This window comes from Bombus impatiens, unplaced genomic scaffold, assembly GCF_000188095.3.
Source record: "Bombus impatiens unplaced genomic scaffold, BIMP_2.2 scf_0219, whole genome shotgun sequence".
NCBI lineage: Eukaryota > Metazoa > Arthropoda > Insecta > Hymenoptera > Apidae > Bombus > Bombus impatiens.
The window spans coordinates 790,241-807,363 of record NT_176638.1 but is presented as its reverse complement, the minus strand read 5'-3'; the positions used below and the strand labels follow the sequence as shown (position 1 = coordinate 807,363).

Sequence of the window (17,123 nt, the reverse complement as noted above, 5' to 3'; positions counted from 1 at the left end):
ATCTTCTCGGAACCAAATCCTCGGTTAAAAGAATGTCACTCTACTTTATCGACTTATTTTTTCATGAATATCCGTCTTCTTTCGGTTTGTTCCATCAGTTCGATGACACCTGTATATTCGTCAGCGAACGGTCAGAACATCGACATCTAAAATGAATCATAATGCTGTTCCCTTCGTTCGTCGCCGAAAATGAGTTTATCTTTCTCGATACATCTTTCCCATCGATTTTCAACTAATTACGTCGATTAAAGACGCATCGCGGATTTAGGAGATCTGAGGTGGATTAGTGGAGAAAGGGCAACAAGTTAACGGATGAAACAGTAGACAAGAAAATCCGAGAATTGATCGGTTACCAACAAATTTTCAGATCGCCGCTTTCTTGCTGGAAAGTTTGCAACGTTTCTTAATCTACCGTGGCGAGATAATGACTGATCGAAGAAAGGAGTCGCAGCTAAAAGCTCGAATATTTTCCAAGGTTAACTTCCGCCACAGCTTGTATTCGACACACTCCTTTTTATGGTTGAACTGAAGTGAATTGCTTCGACATAAATCAAGGAAATGAATAGAGGTTTATGTTTACTCCAATTTATTTGCTGGATGTAGGGAAATATATTTAGAATTATCGATTAATGGCCAATTATGTCCAACAAGTCCTTCAGCGTATACTGTTTCAGAATGTTGTTCATCACATTTGTAGCAACCTTACTCACGTATTGCGATATTCTATTTTGATACTTCTCGAGTAAATCTGGTACCATCTTTGTGATGGATCTGCTTATAACTCTGGACAAATTGTCGTCGTCGTATAATCCGGTGATAACGCACTGTAAACATTTCAAAGTTAGCCATTCGGGCTTTCAGGAGCACCGAAGCACTGGTTGTTGCAGGATTATATGTAAACTGTGGATTTTTATGCATTTATGCGATATTTTATAATGCAAACATGTATAAGAAGGTATAAAATATCTAACTTGTTATAGTTTCTAAAGATAAGACAGATCTCTATTCAAGTTCTGTTTTTATAGTTGCGCCTATAACGATATCAATTTGCATAAAAATCCGCACTATAATCATATACAACACTTACGTCGAATTCCTTTACATGAGCATGGATTACGAGGTTCGAAACTTGCATTCTCTCGTTCTTTACCCCCAGTTTCAGGTCTGCCGTCACATTAAGTTGCCTAATGACGAGGCTGAAATTCGAAAAAATTCAGTTGGCTTTTCATTCGGTGAAATACTTCCTACAAATTCGAAAAATCCCAATTGCGATTCGAAAATATCGATCAAACGTAGCTCATACAATGTGCAAATTATAGAAATTCCTTACAGGGGGCGTTGATAGTCTGTTTCGGTAATACTGGCTTACTGACGTTAGGAAACTGCAAAACCGACTGCGAGCGTGTTCTCGACGGAACATAAATGTTTTTTCGAACTCTGGTGCGCTGCCAAGCTTTATCGTTTTATTCAAAGATGCGGTTACTTGCGTAGTAAAAAGATATTCGTTTTCTAAAAAGATCTAAACGTTTTACAGAGATCGGAGATAAAGCGCGAATCGAGTATTGTAAATTTACGCGCTTCTGCATGCTGGCTAAGCTATTATATTCATTGTATAAAACGTGTATAAAAGGAAATAATTGAGAGAAACTTACGCGAGGTTTCCACGTCCGTAGTAGGAAACTTCATCGATGAGTGTACCACTCACATTGTAGCTACTCATAATGTTAATTTGCCTGAATAGAAGAGCTACGTTGGCTTTAAGACCAGCTATCGCGAAATCACCTTGATTTACTTGATAGTCGGATAAACCAGCTATGCGTAAGTTGTCCAGGTCTCCTTTTGCTCTGTTCGAAAAAGGGGAAAATCGATGTCGGTTAATGTCATTTGATTCTCTTTTCGTAATTAATGCGCGAAACATATGCTTACGAGAACAATCCCTTTTCCTTAAGATCTATATGCTCGTGCTTGCTCACGAAAGGGTCGAGAACAGGAACACCATGTTTTGCATCTCCATTCTTCATCGTCTTCTTAAATTCCTCGAGAAATCCTCGAAGTTGACCTGATTTGTACGCATTGTACTTTCCGGTTTCTTAATGAGGAGAAACGATTCGTCTTTTTAGTTTGGAATTCGCTTTCGATTAAATCGAAGTCACAAAGCAAAAATATTTCACTTACGTCGCGCGTCGGCTACGTGGGGCTGGAACGTGTGATAGGTGACCAACACGATGGCTAATATCGGCACGAGAAAACGCATCTTGCTGAGGGTGAAAGAGAATACGCGGTTTACAAGTAGACAATTAAGACTGAAATATTTCGCTTTAACGCGGAATTTAAACGTTTTTTTTATGCAAATATAAAACCCCACTCCCCAAGTAGAACCAACGGTACTCGGATCATCAAGATACTCACTTGGCTTTGATAAATTACACGACCACTATCCGACTCTTCTGCATATCACGGCTCGTTAATACGTCTTACATACAACGTCTTATATACAAGTCAGTATCGTACACTCGAGTTGTAAGATCTCTTATCCTATTCGCGATATCGGAATCGATCGATTCGGCTGATAAATATCTAAATAAAAAATTAAGAAACAACAACACCGATAACCCTGGTGGTTCTTTATTTAAGGAATAACAACTCTGCTTTCGCGATTTAAGAAATTCATCGCACGATCCTGTACAATTTCGCAGACACGTCGATCGTGCAACGATAAATGTCAATTTCATTGGGCTAGCGGCGGGCACCTACGTTTATAACGTACCGTGTAATTGCAGCGCTACAAATGGCCATTTAATTACGTTACATCGGTCGACTTGCGTCGCTGATCGAACTAGGAACAAGAGAGAATCGTGGAAAATATTTGGATCGTCGCATCGGAGCGTTGCGTTCCGAGGCAGAGACCCCGCAGTTTCAGAATAGCTACGACGAAAAATTCAATTGCGCTGATCGGCTGTGCATGAAGTGATACGTGGCCAGCGGTAATTATCTAAACACGAGCGGAGCGTGAATTTCCATAAATCCGAAAAGGCTATTTTAGGTGGCCATGAAATTCGCGCGGTATCGATCGTCATGGCGTAAATACTTGGTTATTGGAAGCCTGAAATCGGAGCAATGAGAACGAAGGTTAGATGCAAGGCCGAAGGTAAGCCGGCAAATAAACTCTCGATACGTAGTAAATCGTGAATGGGTAAGCTGCTAGGGAACGAAGAAAAATACCCGAAGATTTCCTTTTGACAAAGTTCCGCGCGAGTATGTGAAACGAGAGAGCAGATAGAATTTGATTGTTAGTAGTGGATTAGCGAGGCCGCCGCAGATAGATGACGATAAAGAGAAGAATGCCGTTACAAAGCCTCGACTTTTTCTTTTTTTAACATTGACCGCGCGCGATCATGTTTTTTTGCTTTCTAAATAAACCTATAAATTCATCGCCACCGTGATACTTATCGCTGTAAACAATGACATACGTAAAATGGTTTTGCCACGGACCTTGGTTCTCCATATCGAAAACGAATATCCTTCTGGCTGGTAAATATTCGAACGTTAGGCGGATACGCATCTTTCTCGGAGAGAGGTCGAAACACGCAGGAGCAAAGAGTAGAGGAGAAAAAGAGAATCCGAGAGGAGTATAGGGAAAACGCGCGTGTGCGAGTGGCGGTGGTAGAGCTCGTGTCGGAGTATTTGGCGTGGATATGAAGAAAGTAATGAAAACAGGATAAAGGTGAAAAGGAAGAGGCAAGAAGAAGAAAAGGAAAAGGATGGAACGCCGACGAAGACGACAACAACGACGATGATGATGCGAGAAAAAGGAAAAGAAAGAGGGAGTGAATAAACGGAGGAAAAGGGGTGTTAGAGGGAAGCGGCCGGGGGTTGAACACAAGAGAGGGAACCGAGTGGTGTACCGCCAGCCGAATGGGGTGAGAGTGGGGTAAAGCCGAGAGGGGATGCTAGACCAGTTCACCCTTACTTGCCACGGCTCGACTCGTCAGTGCGGCCTGAACGGTTAACCGGCCTACTTGTTCGCGTGGTTCTCGTCTTCATCATCGTTTTCGCCTTTGCCGACGTGGTTATCGTCGTCGTCGTCGTTGTCGTTGTCGTCGTCGTCGTCGTCGCCGTCGTCGTTGCCGTCGTTTCTCAGCTCTTCGCCATCGACCACGAACCATCAAGTTTTAGCGACTGTTCGCTCGCGGAACACACGTGAGTTGTAATAAGCGAGGTACAGTTTGGTTCGTCGTTAATTCGTGTTGTCGGTGTTCAACTTGCCCTTCCGATTCGAGTTGGAAAATTTGCCGTCGATGAAGAGTCACGTAAGATAACGAAAATAATCGAAGAAAGGGAAGAGAAAGGTAAAATAGCGAGCAAGGTCGAGAGAATTTGAGCGAGAAAAAGAGGCGGCCAATAAACGGAGGGCTCAGCCGAAGCAGCAGCAGCAGCAGCACGCACGTTTCGGCTAAAACCTCGTATTCCGCTTGTCGCCGCTGTTCTCGTCGTGGTGCTTGTTGCCGAGCTGGACGCAAGGGCAGAAGAAGCAGGGACGGTGCTTGTTCTCTTAGAAATTCGTAAGTTTACCTTTGTAGTTTTCCCGTGAAGGAATTCGCTTCGTTGCGACCGTTCCGCGATCGGCTATCGCGCAATTTACCGCACTCGATTCGCCAGATTTGAACACAGTCGGCACCGAAGGTCAATGATTTTTTGTAGCGTGTCATCCTATCGGAAGTCCAAGAGTATCGGACGAAAATCGCTAGAAAATTGTATCAGTCCTGCCGGCGGGATTTTTCCACCGACCATTTCCCTCCCTAGAAAGGCTCGCTGGATAGCTGAGATAAGCAACCGATGATACGATAACTCGTGTACAGCCGCTTGTACTCGAAAAAGATCGATTTTCAGCGGCTGGGCGACGCGAGCAATCCTTGTTTTCTCTTTTCGCGTCTTCTCGTCTCAAAGAATCCTGGTCCCTCGTTTTATTCTCCGTTTTTTGGAATCTCACCTACGTTGCACGTTTCACGAGGATTAATGTAATATGCGGTGTACAGCGAACGTATCCCTTCTCGCGGTTGTTGCGCATCGAAACGAACGCTTTTTCTCGTAGCGTTTCGCTTCAAAGACTGATAAGAGATGATTTCTCGCGATAGTGAATGGCGTCTTACGATCGTGCATCTTGCTCAAGTAAAAAGGAACCGATAAGAAAGATCGTCGAGTAATTGTTTTGCAATACGAACGCGTTTGAAAGAGTTCAAAGGCTCCAACAAAGTTATCCTCCATCCATAGACGATTCGCGTTCTTCCAGCAGCTCTATGATTCTCGAGATTCCTTTGTGCTGTTCCACGGCCGATGATTTTCAGCTAAAAGTGGCATTCTTTTGCGCGGAAGTAAGCAGGAACCTTTTTAATTAAGGGCAACAACTGTCGAGGCAGCTACGATCTCGAAACAACGGTTGGTCGGAACGACGAAGTCGTGCAAACAGCAAACATCGGTCGTATAGGAGAAACATGGATCGATCGTACGAACGAGTAGGGGCCTTGATCGACGATCCGCGTAAATCGATGCGCGTATTCCCGTTTGCAGCATTTTTTACAAAAATCGCGCTGTTGCCTGCCAGAGCCGTTAGCTTGGCAAAAGAACGAGATCGATTTTAAACAAAGATTGCTCCGCAATAGTTGTATTAGTCCGCGTGAGTTACGACGACGAAGCTACCGGATCAACGATAAGATCAACAAACGGATATCAGGGTATATATGGGACGGATTAACGTCGGCTAGAGGTTTGCCAGGTTTGGTGATAAATTTCGATAGGCTTAAGCTCGCTGGATGCACACAAGATCGAAGATGGGATTTTCGTGTTCGAGGTCAACTGGTAAATCTACGGCGAAGGTCGCCATTTCTTCGTTCGATCTCTACTTGTACTTCCGCTTTGATCGCGATTTTATCGCTCCGATCTTACAATTACGATCTTCGACTTTGTATCGAAATCTCGTCCCGCGATGACTGCATCACGTTTCATAGTTGGGGGCAAGGGATCGTGCTCGTCTTTATTCGTTTCGCGGATCTTTTGTTCGCAGATTTTCCTAAAGGCCGGATTTTAATATTCCACGCACTTTTCACGGGTATCGCGATACGGAAGGCTGAGAGAAAAAGGCGAGAAATGGGACGGCAGGAGAAGACGTTGAATCGAGAACACGGTGAATTGAAACCAGTGGATAATGCAGCTCGTTGAAAACATTCAAATACAAAATTTATCGATCGCACGCGGCTTGTAAAAGGTCTGTCCTTTATCGTTAAACGCGTTACGCAAGACCTGTACAAGCTAAATAACATATCCGCTAACGTATCGTTTGTAATCGTTCGACATACATTTGCCCTGTCGTACACAGAAAAATCCGATGGAATCGAGCAAATCGAGCCGAATCATGCGCAAGGTTGCGATCGATAAAAACAAACGATCGTGCATGATGATCGTCCGTGTAACGACGTGATCGTAATATCTGCTTATCTTTGACAGGTGAAAGATGTTTTGAAGAAATATACTCGATACAATATTTTCTCAAATCTATTTACTCGTTCGCTAGATAAGAATATATAAAAATAGTACACCGTATTGACCTAGCTGGTAACTGAAAGATATTTCATCGCGATGATTCTAGATCATCGTTTCAGCGTACGACTCGACACGACGCTCGAGCAGCGCGGATCAAAAGTAGAATCGAATTTCGAAGAGCCGCGATTCTCATTGGGTCTTTTGTTTTCTTTTCGTCTTTCTCCCGCGACCATTTGTCATTCGGCTTTTCCCGCGCACACGCTTTGAAACGCGATGCTGTATGGTTTCACGCGCGTCGCCACCCATAATATATTTAGCGCTCTCGGGGAGTGCAGCACACTCTCATGGTCGTCGAGGGCGTTAAAAAAACAATGACAAGGTTATACACGTGACAAAAAGAAAATTGACGTGTGCTTGGTGCGCGTGGAAGCTCGTTTTTCCGTGGCTTGGCGCGCCGAAGCTTTGTCGGATCAAGGGTCGTGTCAAAAGCTCTGCAAAGAGAGAGTCGGTACGCGTGTGTGTATGTTTCTGTGTACCTGACAAAGAAAGAAAGGGAGTAAAGAGAGAAAATAGGGGGGAATTGGGGGTGGGAGGAGGGCGGGAAAAGGGGAGGAAGAGAAAGAAGTGGCAGTAGACGGTAGAGCGACGGCGTAAAGTAAACGTTGGACACACACGGCTGGCCTTTGCTTTCGTTTGAACTCACAATCAGTACCGACTAAAAATAGGAACCGTGACCTAACTACGCTCGATTCCACAATTATGCATTTCCTCCCGTTGTCCGACTATTTTTCACTGCTCGCGACCGAATCAATGTGCCGTTAATACAGCGTCTGTGTGTCGCGACGACGTCGATCGAGAACCCGTCTATACGTACTATATACGCGTCGCTGAAAGTGAGATGAAATTCAGATGGGTCGAGGCAAACAGGGTCGAGTCAATATTTTTTCCTTTCTCCAACTTTTCTTTCTCCGACCATCACTTGGGAGGCGTTCTTCTTTCAGCGATTCCTCCGAGACTCTACCTGTTCCGTGAAAAATAAACGATCGTAAAAACTACGAATCTCGCCGTGGATAGCTTCGGCTGGTTGTCGGTTGGCTGAACGAGAAAATTCATAGTCGAATACTACGAATATCGTTAAGCGTAAAGCCGGTCGTATATCACGCATATCGTATATCCTATGTGAATCGAGTAAAATTCACTTGGTTTGCATAAACGCCTGGGAGCTTGCGATTCCGTAATACGCTGCTATAGTTGCGAAGTCACGTTTTCGCGCTAATTAACTCTTAACGATTTCAGTTAATCTTCGCAGAGTTTTCGATGACCCTCTCGTTTTCCGAGCTTCCCAGTTAAAATAAACCAGAGCCTGGAAACTTGTCTTGCCAACTATTATACTACCGTACGTTTCTCCTGCATACGTTTACCGTAAACATAAAACGTGGTCAAAATGAAAAATTCGAGTTTCGTTAGAATCAGCCGTTTTGAGTAAAACAGCCGTTCGCTCTCGACGATAACGACAAATCGTTTCGGCTTAGGCCCGGGGATTCTAACTCGGACAGCATATTTCACGTTATCGAAAGATTCGATCGTGGTTTAATCCGACGACAGAATAGGACAGAAATAAACGAGTCTTGGAAATTGAATAATAGTCCGATCGTCGATGTCCCCTAAAAAAAGAAGTACATCTCGATATCGATAAGTGTCGAGATCAACGGTCTGATAAGGACGTTGGCCTTTATTCGCACGAGACCGTAATCGCGGCGAATCTGCGCGCGTCTGCAATTCCCAACAACAAAGGCACGCTGCTGCCTCAACTTTGCTTGCCCGTTATTCTGCTTCTTTTCTATCAAATCAACCCTTTCCACGCTGTTTGTAGTAAACGCTGTTAAAAACGCGAAAAATGTAAAGGGAAAGAGAGAAGGAAGGGAAAATTTAAATCACAATAGATACGTCGTTTTGTTATACGATGCGACGAAAGAAAAGGCAGATCTAAACGAAAGAAATCGATCGTACGATGGAACGTAAAAATATTCTTTAAGCAATTTATCGAAGGAAATGAGAAAAAAGTTGTTATCGTTACCCAAGTAAGCGTAATATTAGAAATTGCTGGAGGATATTAAAGGCTCGCCTTACTTTAAAGGAAAGCAACTACTATTGCAACCAACCGTCGTCGCACCTGCAGCTAACCCTCGAGGCTCTATCATGCCGCCACATTCTCTTTAGATCCTTATCTAACCAGGTTAATCTATCCTTCCCTATCCCCTACGACTTACCAGTTTACCTTCCACCGCCACCCATCTACGGTCCCTTTTCTAGGGCTTTGTGTCAGCTGACACGTAACTGTTTATACCATTTCGGCTGGCACATCGCGTGACGAGACTCGTTGCCAGATTGCCATTCTGCTAGATTAAACTAAATCATTTTCTATCTGTAATATTTGTTATACTATATTCGTTATTCGAATACTGCAACGTTTTCCATATGGCGACAGAACGCGAATACTTTTCAAATAATTTTCATCGGTAATTTTACTCACCTCGGTGGCGTTCGTTTACCTTTCTGAAGAAATCTAGACTAGTTGCTCGTAGGTGGAACAAAAGGGAAATAAACGTAAAAAGAGCGTGCGCAATAACGTCCGAACTGCTTCGTTCGAACAGAGACGAAACTTCCTTTCCCGTAATTTCCTCGCGTTTTCTCTTCCTTTGTTATCTCACTGTCCCGTTCACCGACAACCTTTCATCCTGTCGACCACTCTATCTTCTCTGACGTTCCCTTTCTACTTGTGATATACCTTTCGAGAACCTTTCGAGCCAGAGAGATGCGATGGACTTTAATTCCATCCAACTCGAAAGCAATCAACGACTTTGATTCGTTAATGATCGCATGAAATGACGGTATCAACGACGTTTGCCCTGGTATCTCCGAAAGACTCATTCAACGTGGCGACGTAGTGCTGGCACTGCTAGTGTAAGTACGTAGTGGCGCGTAGTAGAAGGTGAAGATACAGAGTCAGCCGGCAAGTAGAACATAGACCTCCGTGGCGCGGCAGTTAACGCGAAACTTGGCCTGCCAGATTTTCCTCCATTTGTTATACCGCTATCCGTTACGCTCATTGTGTCAGCTTTCGCGATAGATTCTTATCTAATCGGGTCAATCTGCCTTCCATTAGACCCCCCGCAGCCTGATTTTTTATTCATGACTTAAACGTCACGTGACTTCCTTAACCGGCAAGGACTCGAAATTACACTCTGGCTAGATGAGTTTTTTGGCACGATAAAACGTTTTACACCTGGCCTGAAAAACAGCTTGTACGAAGGAGAGAAAGAAAGAGAGAGAGAAAGAGAGAGAAACTCCGTTCGTTCGTAAAATCGATATCAACGAATCGTCTACGTCAACGCGAATCATCGATTTACAAGGACGCTCTCGAGACTCGAAATTTACTAACGATTGTAATTATCAGCGTCTCGATTTTGTTACGTGCATCGCGATAGGATTTGACGGAACGCGACGGATGCTCGTGTAAGGGAACGAAAAAAAAGAAAGGACAGGTGCATCCGGCTACGAACGATTTTTCTTTACACCGGAGCTGCATTGCGGCTGCAGCAGTTTCCGACGCATTGCCACCGTGAACTGGCGTCGAAAGGCTGCATCGAACTCGATGAGGCCAAATGTCCGAACCAACCGGATGCTCGATATTACGCGTAAAAATTCAGTAGAGCAATTCCAAGCGAAGTAAACGAATCGAACTGTACTCGTTACGCGTCGTTCCTCCTGTACATTAACATTCGACGATGAATGTTACGAGACGAATCGCGCGAATACTTGGAACGAAAGAGGAGACACGGGCCACGGGGTAGCAGTTTTCGCCAGTTCCAATGCGAAGTAATCACGTGGACGCGTTATCGGGGAAATAGAGAAACGCCGTTGTTGCCGATCGTTTGGAAACTCGACGTTATTGCCCGAGTATTCGCAGTTGTAAGTGTTCATCTGCGGCAAACAGAAAATATTTTTCAGGCATGTTAACGTCGCAAGCACCGACTCCGAGAGCTTTTAAGAAGCGAAAAGCTCTCGGGAAAAGAAGAAGAGGAGACCGGCCCCGCTCGCGTTTCTTTGAGCCTGGCGATTAACACTCGACTTATCCGAGTCGCGGTATTCCAATAGCTTTTCAATCTGTAGAGCGGCTCGAGCTTTCCGCTAGGCGCTTTCACGTCGCAAAGGACCACGATGCAAGCTCGCAACAGTTTATTTCGAACGAGAATCATCGATATCGTGCCTAGACTCGCCTTGGTTCCACTGCAAGGGAGGAGGAATCGTCGCTTTAAACGTTCCGCGTTATCGAAATCTGCAGAGTTGCTGCGTTGCGCGGACTGCGACGCGCTGGATCGCAAACGTCGATCGAAAAGAAAACAAAAAGAGACGGTAAGAAGCGAACGAAAGGCTAATTCGATGTCGAACGAATATACGGGTCTCGGTGTCTGGTTCAGGCTGGCACTTCGCTTCACTGCCAGCGTTCCATTGCGGCTCGCGTGAACTTGCCGTCTACGTTATCGCATAAAAGTTTTGCTGTACATATTAACGAGTACGAGACCCTAAAGTTTCTCGATCGTGCATCCTAAGATCAATGCGTTTCTTTCGCATATATTTTTAATTTTCTCGCGTTAAGATTCGCTGATCGAATGATCCTTTTCGCCATGACAAGAAACTCAGATCGAATAATACAAAGAATGCGTCTCGACGCCTCGTACGTCCGTGTTCAGACCGCAACCGTTTCCATCGACTTTATTTGTTCAAACCGCGGCAGAACACAAGCGCATCGTTACATGTAAATAAATTATTTCGATCGAAGGTTACAAACGCTATTCACTTTGCGAGGATTGGGGTCTATCCGACGACGACGAAGTTTCACCGTCGAGCGTACGCTAGTGTACAGCGTGCTGTGAAAACTATTTACGACTTGTGCAAGTTGGTTTCCAAACGGTTAGGCAAGAAGATTATCGCGTCAGTTGCGTTTCCGCCATACGATTTCGAGGGTATTCAGAATTTTTCACGAAGATAAAGTCGAAGAACGATATTCCGAAACACCTCTACGTTTGCATCTGCTTTTTGACGCGGTGCATCGTCGAAACTCTCTTCTTGGCATCGACGTTATCACCGTAGCTTCCATACACTTTCGATGCGCAAACATTTAGTCTCCATTTAGGGAAAGTGCTAGCGTGCTTGTCGTACATGCACTTGCACGCGATACGATCGCACGGAGACGATCTAGTTTCGAGCGTGGCATATCACGATGAAAGACAAAGGAAAAGAAGGGATCAAAGGTTTCCCTCGAGAAGAAATCGGAGGTCGCTCGGGTCGCGTTGCTTAAAGCGATTTATCGTCCTTTGTAAAATATCGATCGATGCTCTCCATTCGGTGATAATGTTTAGTCGAATGGCTAGAAAATAGGCAAAATCGTTGGCACTGTTCGAAGCTTAAATACGAAGCTGCCTTTCACGTAATCACATCGATACAGGCGAGTCGATGGATCTTTTTTTCGTTTGATATGCGAGTAAATAAATTGATTCGCGAACATCGGAGTTGCGTCGTTTCAACGGAAGGACAGCAGAAAGACTATCGGGTTATCCGACGATCGCGCGTCCGTGTAGCGTTTTTCGCGACTTCCTGTCGATATCGGCTCACGATTCGTTTGTTCCGTTTTACCCTGCAGGTCGCGACAACGTCGAACGAAACTCGATAGGACTTTCCGTCGGTGAGGATGTAGACACCCTCCTCATTATTATTTTAATATATGCCAGAGGAACCTCGAGCCGCGACAGTAACGAGCCGTGAAACGGTGTCGCGGTTTAAGAAGAGCAGACCTTTCGTTTTAACGACTTTCTAAAGACAGGCTTCGGAGCACAGGTTGGGTTAATATTTGGCTCGGTCGCAGCAACCGGGTCAAGGATCACCGAGCTTCGTCATCGAAATCCTGATCCTTCGATGTCACGTCCTGCGTTCGAATTTTTCCTTCTTCTTTCTACGTTCGAACCCTGTAGCCTATCTTCCAACGTAATCGTGATATTCGTCGTATATCCTTCGTTGAACTCGGTCTCATCCGTTCTCAGCGTCAATTGTCTTCTCTGAAATTGAACGTTATAACTCATCCACGTCCAGGAGAGAAACGACGTCACCGAGATAATCGCGTCGCTTCTCGGCTGCTCGGCCAACCGTGTTTGCGAGCGTATATTTGCACGTGCTCTTCCATCCTTATGTGCACATTGTACAGGCATGCATATACACGTTTGGTAGGTCTGTATATGTTTGGTCCATGTGCCTTTGTACACGCGCCAACCCATAAACGTGCGCGCACACGATGCAACTCTGCAGAGTTGTACCGTGTTACGAACGTAGCTTGTACTGCAGATACGTTGCGGTTCTGGCCTCTACTTACCCGCTGGCCGCGCCGGCCGAACGTGATACATTGTTCCTGCCAAATTCATGCAACGACCGAAAATTTCCTCGGCATTGTCAGGGAAACAACAGAGTCATGGCCTCAGGCCGTCCGATTATTCCTACACGTGACGCGGGATGCTCGACTGGCACGTTTCTTTGCATCCTGCCCGAACTCCCTTCTCCTGCATCGCTCCACTTTCGTTTAATCGCTCGAAATCAAGATGAAATACCGCTACTCTGTCGGAATTTTTTCTCTCGAATAACCTTGCCGTGTATTGTTCCCGTGCATTTCTTTTGTTCTCCTTCGTTCGACGATTGCTTAAGTTACCTCGCTGTTCTTCCTCTTCCAGTTTTCCCCACTGCTCGATGGATGCTCGTCGGTTGATTCGAAACCTACGGTTTCTTCGCGCACGAACGCAAAAAGTTTACCGCCTGTCTATTCGATCATCCTTTCAATGCTCGATTCATTGCAAACGTGTTCGTCGTATTTGCATCGGCAACGGATCACAAAACGTTGCAGATAAAACGAGGAGAAGGTAATTGGTTGTTTTGACCGCGGGATATTCCCTCGGCTGCGAGTCGCATACTTGTTACGCGTAAAATACGCGTAGCTAAAGATACTTGGAAATTCCACCATCGAATTTTATTCGTTTAATTTCGAGAAACCTATATTTCCTCGTTGAACGATCTTATAAATGAAAAGAAAGATTCATTTCTCGCTGGAAACTTTGATTTCTAGATGCACCTGACGAGTCCGCTGACGAACGAGGATGTCTGTTCCTTGTACGCGGTGAAACTCGGCTCAAAGTTTCGCCGCGATACCGATGAACGACTTTCTCGAAGTATCCAGGCTATTTACAAAGCGACTTACAAACTAAAATCGATGCAAGCAATCTCGTGGACAAAACCTCGGTCCCTTGTCCGACTTTAGCCGTGCCGTGGGAAAATTAGCAGGATGCAAAGTAGACAACAAAAGGATGGATACCCTGGACGAAACAGGCAATAGCGACGGATTTTCAAGACAGCAACGAGTCGACGTAAATGTGGTAGTTGGTCGCGGGTTTTATCGCGGTCGATTTTCTCATTACGTGATGCACGTGGTTCGTCATCGGACGGCTTACACCGTTTGAAAATTCGCTGACAAATTCATATCCGTTTCGCGCGGCAGTACAAACCATGTTGGCGAACGAAGACGCGACACCGTTTCCATTCTGCGGCTGTAAATCGAGACGAGTCGAGGGATTAAAATGACAGAAAACGTCAGAGAGCGTAGAGAATGCAGCTGGTAGACGCTCGGTTCCGCTAATAAAACTTTCTGCTGAATGTGAATGAATGGATTTCGGAGTACTCGTTTCATCCGTCTGTTCAGCCACCCTCTCGTTATGATATCTTTCTTCGTCGTTCCACTTTCGATAATGCACCGACTTGCCATTTTTCTCTTTTGTTCGCCGCCAGACCTGTTTCGCTTCGATCGTTCTCGCTCCACTTTGATTCCGTGTTTTTCGCTTTTCGCTAATCAAACTCACACCCATCGGTAGTTCCGCCTCTCGCTCGATTAGTTAATGTTGTCAATTATCGTTTTCCGATGGGACGATCGCAAGCCGATTTTCCAGCGTTCTTCTATTTTAGATCGAATTCCAGATGTTAATTTCGCGGGTATTCGAAGCGCGTTAATCCCAATCGCTTTACGGGATTAAGCTTGGAACACAAGCGAGTGGCAAGACAGTAATACGCCTTTGCTGTGATTCATTTTCTATTAAAAGAAAATGAGAATGTCGCGCATGATTGTGAGTGCCGTTGCACATCAATCGGTGCCGCAACTCGGTACTTTCGTTTCATAGAACCTTTCTATCGATGCCATAAAAATGACAAAACGGAGGTAGATTTCGTTGCGATGCAGATGCATTCGTTGAATCACCATGATTATACTTTCGCATCGGCGATATCCGATTCTTTTGTGCCGTTTCGTCCATGCTTTTGTTTCGTTCGTTATCGAGCCAATTCTTTCATCGTGCAACAAAGGAAATTACTGGAAGGCGGTAGCGCTCGTTATCGCTAACGATTCATCCAGTTAGATGACTGCGAGGTTATTAAATCGGTACGCGTCGGTCGTCGTTCGATTCCCACCGATTTAAATAGCCTGCGTTCGTTTTCGATCTGATCGGAACTCGATCGATTCGGGGTAGTTCACAGGTTGCGTGCAGGCCTAGGATGAGAAAGAACGCTTAAGTGGAACATGAAACGTTCGTATGTAGATGCGCCGTTGTACCCGCAGGGCTGCATGCCAACCTATGACAGGCTAAAACCGAGTGTGTATCACCCGTATCAGGGTTATGGATGGCCCATGAACACGCTAACCCAGTGACACCTCTAGGTCACCACCGACTCCCAAACCACCTCTTGTTTGTCTTCCTTCTCTGCTGCGTTTGCTTTCGCGTAGCCGAATCTCCACTTTCCTTCTTCTCCCCTTCTTCCTCTCAGCCTTTTCTCCCCTGCCTGCTTTCGTCCTTATCTCGATCGCACGATTATTCCAATGCGTAATAATTCATCGTTTTTTTCCCTATTTATCGTCTCGACCTTGATCGACTCAATTAAACAATAAGTGGCAGTACTCGAACACGAACGTGTCTTATTTGCAACAAATTAGAAAGGAGGATAAACACGATAAGATAGTATTAATGCCAACGGCAGGAAACTGACGCAACTACGAGACTGCGGATGTCTCGTAGATTTTTAATAAATCGACAAAGGAAAAGAAGAAAAAGACGCGACAAAAGCGAAACGGTTCGAAGATACAAATAAATCGATAGCTGTTGCAGAGAAACACGGAATCGAGGCTAGGAATACGCGCGGCACGTAAATAAACCGCTTTGCAGCGTTCGTTTCAGCGAGTTCCGCAACAAACTTTCTGCTGCACGTATGCACGCGCAACAGCTTTAGTTTAGCGTTATTAGGCCTGGAAGTTGCTGTCGAATTGTTGATGCCTCGGCTCGCGTCGTATTTCGCCAGTCTCTCGTCTCCTCGGTGTATCCTCTCCGCTTGTCTTGAGCAGATCGCGATTTACCCGTGGCCTGCGGAGAAAGAACCTACGCTGGAGATTGAATTCTTCGAGGATTCTTTTTCCAGCAAATTACGACGAAATAATTAAAGAGTGGCGAGACCCGCGAAGAAATTGAATTTCCCTGAATCCGAATAGCCGTATCGTATGATCAGACGAATCTTAACAAGACCCACGGTATCTCTGCTAATTACGCGGCTTGCACATAATTACAGAGAAATTACGCGTATAAAATTGCGCAACTCGAGTAGTCGCGTTCCGTTTCAACGCGCTTTCGTTACAATCTACGTTGCAGGATCCGGCCGCAAAATCTAAATAAACAAGAGATAATCAGTTTTCAAGTATCGAGGGAAGATTAATGGCAGAAGCCACCGAAACCATAGGATCTATGAAAGCAGACGGTTGGAAATGAAAAATTATTCGCAACTCTGGTTCGATTTCCAAGTCGGTAAATCTCGCGGCCGATTTTGTTTCCTGCAGAATCTCGGGGCCGGTGCGACGCATTGAAAAACGCTTTGCGACACAGGCTGCCGTGGGGGAAATTATTCGGGCCGATAGATGAACGTCGAATGAAACTGCTTCGTTTAAACGTTTTTTGACGACGAACCGAACGGGCCGAACAATAAATATAGCTCTGTTACCATCGAGGCAGGAACAATGATTCCCATTACGAGTTGCAGTTTTATTTAAAAGCCGAGCGGCATTGTTTTCGCGGACAAGCGGTGGACCGCGAACTCGTGGCGTTTTCAGTGCTCACTTTTGTGGTTGTCGGCACGGAATCACGGCCCTTTGCATTTAAAGACTCCTTACGCGCATTGTTCGAACGATGAAAAGCTTCCTCTCTATGTTATCGGAAAAATACCAGGATCGAGATTCAGGCGAGAAGGTTTCCTTCGTCGTTTCAACTTATTCCCTAGTACATACTTACATATATACACGTATACGTATATTTTCAGTTTGATTCTACACCATTTGTGTCTCGTGTTTGCGTGTGTGTTTCCTACGAACGCTGAAAGAACTTCTCCTTACAAATTATACTAGACGGATAAGATAAGACGAAATCGATCATCGGCTGTTGCTTAAGCATCGTCCGATAAAT

General features: G+C 45.1%; 2 protein-coding genes across 4 annotated transcripts in view; one reads left to right on the top strand and one right to left on the bottom strand.

The window, feature by feature from the left end:
- Positions 1–569: 569 nt before the first annotated feature.
- LOC100740046 lies at positions 570–4,724 on the bottom strand. 2 transcript variants are annotated; one of them, XM_033319926.1, is made up of 6 exons: positions 4,573–4,724; positions 2,176–2,258; positions 1,927–2,089; positions 1,653–1,844; positions 1,088–1,196; positions 570–824 (listed from the first exon to the last, which is right to left on the bottom strand). In XM_033319926.1, the coding sequence occupies exons 1-6, from the start codon at positions 4,707–4,709 to the stop codon at positions 627–629; spliced, it is 882 nt and encodes a 293-aa protein (XP_033175817.1). In that variant the 5' UTR covers positions 4,710–4,724; the 3' UTR covers positions 570–626. The 2 variants fall into 2 exon arrangements, with proteins under 2 accessions (XP_033175817.1, XP_012239177.1); XM_012383754.3 differs by lacking the exon at positions 4,573–4,724 and adding an exon at positions 2,410–2,428.
- The window catches only part of LOC100750146 (acetylcholinesterase), a 36,193-nt gene continuing 23,120 nt past the window's right edge, over positions 4,051–17,123 (top strand). For both annotated transcript variants that reach the window (XM_012383753.3, XM_012383751.3), the window contains exon 1: positions 4,051–4,562. The gene's annotated coding sequence lies outside the window, so the exon portion shown is untranslated. The remainder of the gene's footprint in view (positions 4,563–17,123) is intronic.

Excerpts from the sequence above, each read along its gene's own strand:
- LOC100740046 (XM_033319926.1), bottom strand. The coding sequence starts at position 4,709 with ATGACACGCTACAAAAAATCATTGACCTTCGGTGCCGACTGTGTTCAA. Across the intron at positions 2,259-4,572 it reads TTCACGGGAAAACTACAAAG|CAAGATGCGTTTTCTCGTGC; the intron begins GTAAACTTACGA and ends TTTCACCCTCAG. Across the intron at positions 2,090-2,175 it reads CCACGTAGCCGACGCGCGAC|AAACCGGAAAGTACAATGCG; the intron begins GTAAGTGAAATA and ends CTCCTCATTAAG.